Genomic DNA, 12208 nt, shown 5'->3' with positions numbered 1-12208 from the left:
CATCACTCAAGTGTTCTAGTATAACTATCTTTCTGCGAGCTCACACCGTACGAGGTCATGGAGAATTTTTACATCAGGTAAATATAAATGTCACGCAAATATAGTGTCGATAACGAACGAAGTCACTTTGCAAATAGTTTACACGCAAACTGTACCTGCGACGCAAACCAACTAACGGCAGGCACTACAAAAAAAAACGGAGAGCAATCTGCTTCCCGAATTGTATGGCGGATAGAATACGGGAGGAGGTTACGTCAGCTTTCTTGGACCACCGCCGCAGAAAAGTAGCATGAATGCCTGGCAGAAAAAAAAAACTCAATGACTGTCCCTGACGGGTTTATATGTGTGTGACTTATACAAAGCGTCAGTATCTACCCGTCCAACCTGTAAATCTTTTTTGATCATGACACCTATAGCCTACGCTTGCTGTATGTAACATGCCGCTTTGATTTTCGGACATTCACATCATGTAGAATGAAAGTGCTTTACTAATAACAAACTCATCATTCTAAGCACGTCAGAAAATCAGTCCCAATTATCATAAGTTTAGCACAATTTAGCATTTGTTTAGCATAATTAGCATAAGTTTTATTCATTTATTAGCTCCAAATGACTTCTAAATCTAGCAAGCTTCAAACTCAAAATGAAATTATGAACATGTTTTATTATAAATTATGTGCGAATATACAAGAACGTGGTAAATTTCACGTGGCACTGCCTATCTTAACTGGAACCAGCATGATCCTCATGATTATTAATAAGAATACGTGACCTGCGCGCAATAGTCTTTGTTTTAACATAGAAACGTCATGCTCAAACTCGTGTCCAAGAAAGCTGGCCAACAAGAAGCAGCCGAGGAAGGTATATATGTGCACTCCGGAATGCTATGGTCCTAGAGCGTAAGCAGAGGAAAGATGTATCGGAAATAACCCATGCGTCAAGGATTTCAAGGCAATAACAGGAGCGCAAAGCAAACACTGGAATGGTAGGCACGTTCTATAGGTGGCTAAATTACTCATCGAAAAACAAACGGAGAGCTCCATTGAAATCATTAAAAAGCAGATTTTAACAGGGCCGCACAGGACACAGAAGGAGCGAGGATAGACCGCTGTTTCTACTGTGCCTGGTTTCAAGCCTCTAAAATCTGGGGCCGAGTTCACAGTGGTTTTTATTAGTAGGAATTGTTTACCACTGGCCAGTCACATTCACTGATAATTCTAGCATAACGATTAGCTGGGGGACTTGATTTTACGAACAGCTGTAGCGTGAGAACGTTCTTTCTCGTTTGTTCGTTTTTGTCAATGCGCTCCCATAAACGAGATGTACTAACAGGTGATGTTGATGAAGTGGCTATTTAGCGCATTTTTATTTTGGTGGAGTTTTTATTGTCACGGCTTTGTTGACGTGATGCACTCCAAGTAAACGAACACGTTAATAAAACAGCATAAAAACATTTCTGAAGGGTGGTTCATTCACTGGATGGCATACATGTGGTACCAAAGGAGACTGCAATCACTTACTCTCTTTTGCTACTAGCATTATTATATGCACATTGAGAGCACGTATAATCTTGTGTCTAAGCAGATTCATTGGTGTCAAGAGAGGCTCGGCGGATATAAGAAAAACAAATGTATACGTCTAACTTAAGTAAAAGAGCGTATGGTATTCCGAATTTACCAAACCTATGAGAGAACGTTTCGTAATCGCTGGCACTGTTGAGAGATATCAGTAATAACTGCAATGCAAGTACGGCACGTAATACATCTGTAATCTGTAATAAGGCTATCAGATAAGCAGATCATTTAATCAAGTATTCAAGGGCGTTTTCGTGCAGAAGGTGCCTGCTTTCAGCTCATACTGTGATTATGTATGACAGATAATGCATTAGTCCCTGGGACTGTCAAATGATTGTTGCTTCGTATTTAGAGAGCATTTACGGGCAACTGCGTTTTTTTTTCCCGACGACTGTCCTGACAGCGCGCTTTCTTTGACAATGTCATACCATGCCCAAGAGGTTCGTGAATGAGCTTTATTTATTTATCGATAAAACTCTGAACCACATACGCCATTCTGTTTCCTTTAGCCTCAACTTTTGCTAAAAGCATGGCACACGCCTCGGCTGCAGGAGGTCCTGGGTTCAAAACCTTGTTGCCGCCGGTTACCCATGGGGCGGTTATCCGAATGGGCGAAGGTAACCCCTTCGCCTGACACTCGGCTTTTGATGGGAGTCTAACACGCTGAGAAAAGACGCCGTGCTACGCAAAACTCATGGAACCCCGCTGGTAAAGCAAATCCCTGACAAAAGGAGGTCTGGGTCGTTCCCATGGCGCCCATTTCCCATGCGGCGTCCCAATGCACCTGCTAGGTCGGGACGCCCTCGGATTGAAGAGAAACAACTCTTTCCACGAGTTGTGGTCACCGATAGGGCGAGCACTCGGTCGGGAGCGCGATAGTATATATCTTTAGCCATAGGCACCCGTCGGCAGCTGTAGTCTGCCTCCCACAGCCACGGCGGACGCACTACAACAAGACCCTCTGTGATTGGATCGGGGGTTCCCAGAGACTACGCCCGGAAATCTCTGCAGGGCCCGATTTCTAGATGCGAAGCCCCCCCGCAAGCAAGCGAGTGCCAGGTCGTGGGACCTCTCTGCCCATTTGAAAAGCGGTCGATTCGAACGAAGTCCCTTTTTGCATGCGAGGCGGGTCCTCGTGCCATTTCACCAACATTGCAATGGCGAAATAAGGCCCCATGCGCGAGCCTTCTCATTAGGACGGTTAGGACGGTACCTGCACACGGTTATCAACCGGCACATCGCTTATCGACGCCGTCTTCATTTCATGCATCGGCGTGTACAGGAACATACGCATAAGCGGACTCGCATTTTTCATTAAGCTCCTAATCTGCTGGCCCACCACGGCGTCTTCTCTCGGCACAATCGGGCCAGGTGCACCTGTACCACGCCCTTGGAAATAATGAGCGGCCGCGGTTGCAGCAAAACTCTTTATTTTATCTTATTGTCTCAACTTCTTAGGCTCTTTCTCAGTGCTTAGGAGAACTTTTAATGAGCCGGCGAGACTAATTGCCTTCCTTTGCCTCAACTTTACGCTCACGTCCGAGTACCCCAAGACAAGAAACAACAACAAAAAATACGAGTGAGATCACTTTCTTTTTTTCATACAAGCTTGCTTGTTAACATTCCCTATTTTTCATGGTTTATGTCAGTCTTCGTTTTTCACAGGTTACTGAACTTCGTTAGCACAACCGCCAGGTCCGTCTTCTCAGGTATCGTAGCTTTCGGCTAAATTTGTCGTTCCTGCGCATGCTGCCACGGCCAGCCTATTGAAAAAGCCCATATGCCCTATAAGTACCGTATCCAATAAACAAATACGAAGCATATAGGCTAATAGCTAAAACCCGTTTTTCCTACACGTCGCATTAAGTTATTGAATATGGGAGTGAACGGGAAGAAGCGCTTCATCAACAGGACGTTTGGAGGAAAAAATCAATCCACGACAATCTGGGGCCAAATTCGTACGTTGTTTCGTTCGCAGGAGCCTTTACAGTGTCAGTTCATGCCAACATCTCAAGCATCCGGACGGGTAGAAACTTCATCTTAGGAGCAATTTTAGCATCTGGGGTTTTTGATAGTACGGGTCCTGTAGTTTATCTCTGGCGTAGGAATGGCGGTGAACGCTTTAAGTTGCAAGTTGGTTGCAATATCAGAGACACTCCTGTACAGCCAGAGTGTATCTGATACTCTACCAAAACACGCGACTATGCTTTTACAGCACTTAAAAAAATCAGTGATCAAACTATTATGAGAAATGGCTCATGCAAGTGATTATCCTTGCGGTGTCTTCGAATGCGCTGATATTTTTCAGAGCCATAGCAATATTTTCCCAATGAGCCCTTACCTAATTACGACAGCTCCGAGGAGCCTACGAAGTTTCATGCTCTAATCGCATGGAACAGCTTCCCGTATCAACAGACGGTAGCATACTGAAACTTTCTGCATTGAAGGCAGTAACTCATACTTTCCCGCACTGTAGGCCTAAAGAAATAGCGAAAAATTTGCATGTTATCCTTCGAACTACGAAGGGATTTGTACAAGATACACATGGAGACGCATGCAGTTACTCCACTGCCCATAGAAAGACCTGAGTAATCCTATACACACACTTGAAATGGTCTAGCCACATCTACATACACGAACAGCCAAAGCCTATAGGGAAGGTTTGGGAAGCTAAAGAAGTACAAGCATAAGCAAGGGCGGCAAGTGTAATTTGCAGATATTGCATGCTACAGGTATCGGGTCATATGGTACCGCAGTGTGCAACGAGACATGTGCGTGATGCAGCAACTCACCCTCTATCCAAGCGTGGTGGGTAAGCAAACAGAAAGACAACAGGAAGAAGCAGGTTACAACGATATCGCTTCTTCTCTTACGATACAGACACCTACATTGTGGGGTCGTACATGAACACAATTTCATGTAGGTGGGAAATGTGATATTTTCCGCCAATTTGAATGTTTCTCGTCAGACAGTCACTCCGAACGATGTTGTGCTCCGGTAGTGTGTACCTTCCGTTTGCGAAGACACGTATTTTTTTTTTTACTGAAGCAGAGGTAAACTCTTGCGAAGCTCGCACCAAGAAATGCTTATTGCTTCGGATATTTTATCACGTTTCAGGTGCAACATCATGCTTACTTGCAGCTGCCACAGTTTAGCGGAATTCAGTACGCTTACTATAACAATTTACGGCGTAACAGCTATGCAGGTGTGCCTTCTTGCTGTCATGTTTTAAGTTCCCGGATACGCAGTCATCCGTGCCTAGTTGCTTCCAGAGTTTTAAAAAATCTGAGGAACAGAGCTTATTCAGTAGACTCGGTATTACACGAAATAACTTGTAGCTGCCATGCATACGTGAAATTTAAAACAGCAAATTTCCGTACACCTTTTCCTGGGCTTAAGACAACAGATACTTCGGAAAAATACCGTACAGCAGTATTACGCGTTGATCTTGCGCGATCTCACAGAGAACAGTTAACCGAACTTCTACAGTGGTTTTAGTGCAGCGGCCGCGGCGATGTGGGAGGTATCTGACGTTTATGAAATAAGAGCGAGCACCGCAACCTGCTTTGGAGCGCCGAGGCAATCATACGTCGACACTTACAACAGTTTTACACCCTTAAGGGTGTTTTGTCTATAGCCTATGCTCTTATATCCTTGTGTGCAAAGGTCTGATTATAGACCGATTTGCACCACCTAAGGACCCTTATAGGTGTAAACGGGTTTACAGTACAGGGTCTTGGTAATCACCAGCAGCCAGACGCCGGTATTGATGGTGCGGTATCTTATCACTAAGAACAACCAGCAACAACGCAGCCCCACCAGCCCTACGGAACGCGCAGACAGGGGCCGGCGTCGGTATGCAGCTGGCGCAGCTTGCAGATACATATAGGACTACTTCGTGGTATAGGACTACTACGCTCCGATATAGCGAAATATTTCAGAATACTTCGTTATATCGAACCGCACCAGATATGGTAATACGCTTGCAAGGTTTTGGGTACATTTTTGGGCAGCTGCAAGACAGATCCCTAGTGTACTTAATGGGCGTGATAACTTCTTTATATAGCTTCGCTAACTTTGATGTATGTGTTAACCGGACTAGCACGCATGCGGCAATGTTTGCTTTTTTTGTTCTTATAAACGTACCCTGTCTAATTCCAAGGCCTTGCGTATCCTTTGCCGGGCCTTGACCTTGGCCACCGCGAACCAACCTTGGACAGAGTCGGCAAACCACAGGTGGTAGGTCAGCATGGTCAGCTGCGGCCAGTCCCTGAAAACAATGACGTCAGGCAAGCCATTGTATTACCATCAATCGTCCTTGGAGCAGACCTACATTTCTTTCAGCAATTAAGGCGTGCAACAGCTAGCAGCAAGCGTGCGTGCGTTTATGTGAAACTCCATGGGTGTGGTGAACTTGAATGAACTTTAACTTGTGTGGCCACGAGGGAGCCGAGACGCAATATAACAAGAACGCTACAGCTGATTATAGAGTTAAAGTCTTTGACAAAAGAATAAAAGAAGCGAGAATTAGAACAGGAAGGTCACGAAACCAGTCTCTTCCTGTTCCAATTCACTAACCTCGCCCCCCCCCCAAAAAAAAAAAATTGAGATTCTTTAGAAACTGTCTACATTTTCTTCTTTCGGTTAACTTACGTCTAGTAAGCGTTAGTGTGGGTGCCAAGACACAAAGGTCTAGCCTTAAACGAGAATGCAAATACACTTGCATATCAGCATCCCACGGTGGTCCGATAATCCCAATTTCGCCTACGTCAGCTTTCATTACTGCGGTGCGATCCAGAAATTATACTACTGCAAACAACTTCGCGCAGTCATCGTTGTCAAAACCTGAATTCCCGCATATCAATTTTCCTTGGAACGACAAATGGTGGGCCAGTATAAAAGTTGAAGTAACGATTACGAGACTACGGTGCCGAGTCCCCCCACCGAACTTTTACCTGCACAGGTCTGGTCTGGCTATATCACCTTTGTGTCCTTTATGGAATGAGAGTGAATTTCTGCAACAATTGTTTCTGACATGGCACCGTTTCATTATTCAACGGAAAATATTTTTCGAACAACCCTTCCAAAAGCTTGGCTTCAATATGACTCTTCCTATAACTTTATCCTTTCGGGCTACCGTACTGGGCTACAGCCACAGGAACGTTTGTGAAGCCCTCTGCATCTTTCGGCGTGAGCCAAGGAGAACTGCATGCTAGAATTCTTCGTTGTGCTTGTTATGCTCACATAATTATTTTTATATAAATCTTAGATAATTGATTATTGCTATCTGTAACAGTAACGACTTTAAATCCTATTTGCAATATACTTATTTCACTTTACCTTAAATTTATTTAAAAAAAACGGATAACAGTACTTTCCCCGCCCGATTCAGGGCCACTCCCCCAGAGTGGGTTCTGCAATTACACTAGGGGAACAAGAACAGGAAGACCAGCCAGGCAGGGGTGAAGATAAAGCCACGGAATCGGGTGCCGGAGCAACCTGTCCGGCTACGGGTCCGAGTTTTCCGGCTCCAATCGAGCCTAAGGCGCCTCCCTCTGCGGCAACTGCGGCCTCCTCTTAGCTGCCTCCGCTGGAAGTGGCAAGCCTGACATTTGTGTGACTACCTGGCGTTCACCTAGGGTCGACCAGCAATCTCTACGAGCTCAAATAAAAGTTATGGGGTTTTACGTGCCAAAACGAGTTTATGATTATGAGGCGCACCATAGTGGAGGACTCTGGAAATGTCGGCCACTTGGGGTTCTTTAACGTGCACCTAAATCTAAGTACACGGGTGTTTTCGCATTTCACCCCCATCAAAATGCGGCTGCCGTGGCCGGGATTCCATCCCGCGACCTCGTGCTCGGCAGCCCAACACTATAGCCACTGAGCAACCACGGCGGCTACGAGCTCCGTCGCCCCGAGTTGCCTGCTTGGGCCGCTGAACCACCTGGTACTGCACCCAGCATTGGTCGTCACTTTTTCTGCCAACGGTGGTCAATCTATCCATGCCCTTTCCCACCCCAGTTCGCGTCATACTCTATCAGGGCCTTGCATGAAGTCATAAGGACTTTGTTTGAGACGCTCGCACATATTATCTGTGTCTGCCCACGATATAGTGCCCAGGGATAAGTGTTGCCCAGAATATTGGACCAGTTGGACAATCGTCCACTATCGGCACCGAAGAAAACATCTACCACCTGCTGTGCCACTGTCCACGATATGCCCCGGAGAGACAAGAACTTGCGAAAGCTTTGCAAAAATTGGACAATGGGCCACTTTTTGTGCAGGTGCTCCTGGAACACCGCCCGCATCGCCCATCGGCCCATAAAGCGGTGAAGGCGGTTTTGTGCTTCTTAAGGACGACGGGCTTGTGCGACCATCTGTGACTATTATTGCAATTTCTGTAAGACCACACGCGTCAGCGAACTCACCGCAATTTCCTTCTTTCGTTCCCTCCTCTCTCTCCCTGTGATCTTTGTTTCCCCTTTCCCATTCCCCCGGTGTAGGGTAGCCAAACGGACGTTATTCTGGTTAACCTCCCTGCCTTCTACTTTTCTCTTTCCCCCTCCGTCCACTATCAGAACTGAAAGCTTTACGTCAGTACTCCCATAGAACATCCACGCTAAAGGCATTACCCGCATTATTAGGATTCCTGCGGCCTGCGGGGCTTCACGATAGACTGTAAGAACGCCGCCCCCTACCGCTCTGCAGCGTACGCGGTTTGTTCGTGTTCGTCTCTCTTTCTCTCTATCTCCTCCTTCCGCTCTCTCTCTCTCTCGTTATCCCCCTTCACCCTTCACCGTGCAGGGTAGCCAACCTGAAATGCCTCTGGTTAACCTCCTTGCCTTTCTATGCATCCTTTTCTCTCTCTCTTGTTCCGGGTAATTACCGTAAGCTAGTAAGCTTTACTTATTCGTGTCCCTTCTTGCGCGCCTTGCTCTGAATATAGTTTTTATGTTTATGTTGTCTTATAAAAAGGACTTCGTATCCTGGCCTCTCACACTGAGGCTTTGGCTAAGTAGCGGCACCCATACCCTAAGAGCCTCGTAACCGATACACGTTTCGACCCAAGCAGTGCATTCCTGGATGGTAACCAGTTTCGCAGCGAGCTCTAAACGGTGCGCGCGCATCTATACTCACTCATGCGGTATGTGTTCGCGAAAGCGCACGAACTCCTGCAGGGCCATGTACAGCTCAAACAGCGCAGCGCCCATGGAGATGTGCTCCTGCGACAGCTCTTGCGCCGCCGAGTCAATGGCATTCACCTGGCCGCAAACTTCCTGCACCTTGGCCGGAAGCTCTGCGCCAGCCTGTGCGAAAGGGCGGGGAGTAGGCCGCGAGAAAAAAGAAAAGTAAGTTTCCTGTGCACTGGAAGGTACGGTAATTTCACAAGCTTAATTGTGTAATCGTGAGGAAAGTTTAGAGGTGGTTTATTCCTTTCCACTTATAAATCAGTACACAAACCTAATTCTGCTAATGTAGCCCCATTCGCTTCATGTTGAGACGGGGAAAGCTGACGGTTAAGGAATTAAGAATGCCTAAACCGGTGCTAAGCGAGAAGTGGAAGCTACGTCTCAAGTTGTCAGATGCCAGCAAGAATGGCTACATCTGAGCCAACCAGGACGCTAGCAGACGGGAGCACAAGGTCTAACTTAGCGACTCCAAGCACAAGAGCCGCGAGGAAAGAGAATCAGTTCCACGGAATTGAGCAGCGTGAAGGAAGTTGGATGCAGGAAGAACAAGAAAAACTGAACGAATAAACAGAATAGAAAGTTGCTCCACGGTTAGATATTTCAGATAACGCATTTGCTAAAAAAAATGTATCCGCGAAGAAATGCGAAGCTTTAAAGAAAACGGTGACCTACCTCCGGACACAGCTTCCTGGCGACACGCTCTCGCAGCTATCGCAGCGTGCGAGCAAAAGAGAGAGGGTGTTGAATGCAGAAGCAAAGTTTTACCAGTGGCGAAAAATGTTCTTTAACTCCTGAGCACACTTCTGGTGCAAAGAACATCATTTCTCCCACAAATTACGCCAGAAAAGGCGTTTTCAAACAGGCATGGGGACAGATGAATGACGGATGTGCCAGTCATGCACACACCTCAGTCCCACTTAAGAAAACCAACGAGGCCAAGTGCAAGCACGTACCAATTTCTCCAGCTGCTTGTACACAACTCCCGTGTAGTTGACACCCACGTACCTGAAAAAAAGTTATCGAATTTGTGGTTTTGGTCTCTACTATTCGAAATTGCAAAGCACGCTATCGGATCGGCAGCCGTGATACTAAGTCCTTCTTCAGCAAGATGTGATATAAGGTAAACTCGGCGCGAATCCGAGTTAGAAGAACAATAAGCTCTGTAGATTAAAGCAGCCTTTCTGATAAGGATAGCAATGTGAGGACAAACAAGTTACTTCAGAAACAGATAACCACAGACGCAATACACCGCCTTTTAGCAAAAGCATTCACCTTTAAGAACACTTACAAGCCATTATACACCAACTGGTGGTTGCATAAGCATTGGGCAACAATACCAATCTTCAAGCAAACATGCCATATCCAGTTCTATTGGCCTCCGTCATTGAAAGGCGATATAGGAATGACAAAAGGGGAGGGAGAAACAAAAAAAATGGAGTAGGCAGGGTTCTCAACCAGAAAAGCGTCTCACTGGCTGGACTACGTGGAGAGAAGGAAGAAAATGGAGTAAGAAAATTCGGCAGAGACACTTAAGACTGCTTCCGCGTGGAAATGCGAAAGGAGCACACATTTGTAGACTTCTGAACGTCATGAACGCGCTAATTTTATGCCATCATGACGTGGCGCCACCTCCACCCCATTGGCTGCACCGTCACGTGGCCCATGACGCATGCACTAGGCACACCTTTAGTCAGCGATAACCATGGTGGGATGTTCTCCTGCAGACTTTCAAGAAAGGATTTGAAATCAACGCTAATTATGCACGACACCTGCTGCTGACCTCTGATCATAATGCACCTTTTGACGTGTTTTGTTTTTTTTTTCTCCTGGGAATGCACAGTCTGTGGAAAACGCGTACCATGGGCCGCAGCACCAGACCTGTTTACTTACAGGGGCGCATTTCATCCAGACGACTGTGCACCTGAAGCACGCTTACTACAAACTTATTATTCAACCGGACTCGGTACCCCATTTAGGTGAGGTGCCTATCCTTATACCATCCATCTAAACTTGAACTAACCTTTCCACCTAAAGTATGAACGCTGCCTCTTCTGTGTGTGACTGCCATTGCGACTGCCGTTCTAGGACTGTGCACCAACCAGTGAACGTTTTATCGTGTTGCATGCTATTGTAATAAATACAATGAAAGACGGGAAGAGCCGCCGTGACGTAAGGGCAGCGTCCTTGTCTCGCACCCCGGAGGGGGCCCAGGCTCGATTCCCACCCAGGCCAAAAATGTTACATTTCCTTTTGAAAGCCTGTAATTTACTTCGTTTACAGGAACCTCCCTGAGAAATGTGACGTCAATCGGAACATTTTTCAGGTGTTCTTACTCTTTGCGGCGTCGGCAATTTTTGGTACCATCTTTCGGTCACGCCGACTACGACGCATTTTCGCTCGATGGGGCACGTAAAGTTGGCGCATATAAAAAAATGAGTGTGCGAGGAAGCAAAGGCGCGGTCAATGCGCGCAAGAACGGGCACAGCACCGCACAGTGAAAGATGTTCGCACAGGTCCTTGCGTCCTGAACGAGTACAATAATTCACTGCCCAGCGGGCTGACGAGTGATGGGAACTATTTTCCATGTGTAGGACTTTGACGGAAAGCGGCCCATCAACGACCAGGTGCCATGTGTAGGAGAACCACTGCTGCTCTTGAAGATCAAATCGGGGACACTGGCACAATAAATGATCGGCGTCGGCGTCGCAGCCGCGCCCATAGCATATCAGTGCCGTCTGTCATTCCAATTAGCGTTGTGTAAGACTTCGTTAAGGACAACTCCCAACGGCCAACGAGACAGACACGATGCCTCACGTCATGTGAAATTCAGGTGGAGTTCAGAATGTCAGCGAAGGTGTATAGCTTGTGCAGTCTGTTGCACCTTAAAAAAAATACTGAAACGGTTCCTAACGCGACAAGAAACAGACACGTTCCTGGCACCACCAAGTTGCTACCGGTAAACTAACGTTCCCTCTCGCAGTGCGCCAAAGAATGACCCGCCTACTACTAAGGAGTGCGTGGAACATGTGTGATATCTATGTCATTGGCATGCAGGGAATTACACAATCGAGCAATTGCGTTCGCTAGGATCGCAGACCACGGCAAGAAGAAGTTGAGAAAGCAGCGAACGCTTACGTCTCAAACACCGGGTTGTAGTACTTGATGCCCTTGTGCAGGTCAGCGTTGAGGGCGTTGGTCAGTTCGGTTAGACTGGCAAGTACTGTCTGCTCCGTCTGCAAAGTCAGATATCCAAGATGAACAAGCGGCGACGGCAGTGCGTCAAAAAATACGACATACATCTATCTGCTTGTATTCTGCCCGCTATAGGTCCAGGGTTTGTGACCTATAGACGCCTTGATTGTGATTGTATTTACATACGCGTGAGTCTCTAGCCAAATTTAAACAGTCTACAAAAGTATTGTCAACGTTTTTGCTGAAATG

General features: G+C 46.6%; 1 protein-coding gene across 6 annotated transcripts in view; it reads right to left on the bottom strand.

The window, feature by feature from the left end:
- The window catches only part of LOC139048842 (BAI1-associated protein 3-like), a 567324-nt gene that overhangs the window by 47513 nt on the left and 507603 nt on the right, over window positions 1–12208 (bottom strand). For 4 of the 6 annotated variants that reach the window (XM_070523709.1, XM_070523713.1, XM_070523712.1 and 1 more), the window contains 5 exons: window positions 11903–12000; window positions 9721–9772; window positions 9440–9475; window positions 8715–8884; window positions 5721–5844 (listed from right to left, as the gene is read on the bottom strand). In XM_070523709.1, coding sequence (XP_070379810.1) covers window positions 5721–5844; window positions 8715–8884; window positions 9440–9475; window positions 9721–9772; window positions 11903–12000 — 480 coding nt within the window. The remainder of the gene's footprint in view (window positions 1–5720; window positions 5845–8714; window positions 8885–9439; window positions 9476–9720; window positions 9773–11902; window positions 12001–12208) is intronic. The other 2 variants (XM_070523710.1, XM_070523711.1) reach the window with 1 other exon arrangement.

This window comes from Dermacentor albipictus, chromosome 8 (genome assembly GCF_038994185.2).
Source record: "Dermacentor albipictus isolate Rhodes 1998 colony chromosome 8, USDA_Dalb.pri_finalv2, whole genome shotgun sequence".
Classification (NCBI taxonomy): Eukaryota; Metazoa; Arthropoda; class Arachnida; order Ixodida; family Ixodidae; genus Dermacentor; species Dermacentor albipictus.
This window is presented reverse-complemented; position numbering and strand designations above follow the sequence as displayed.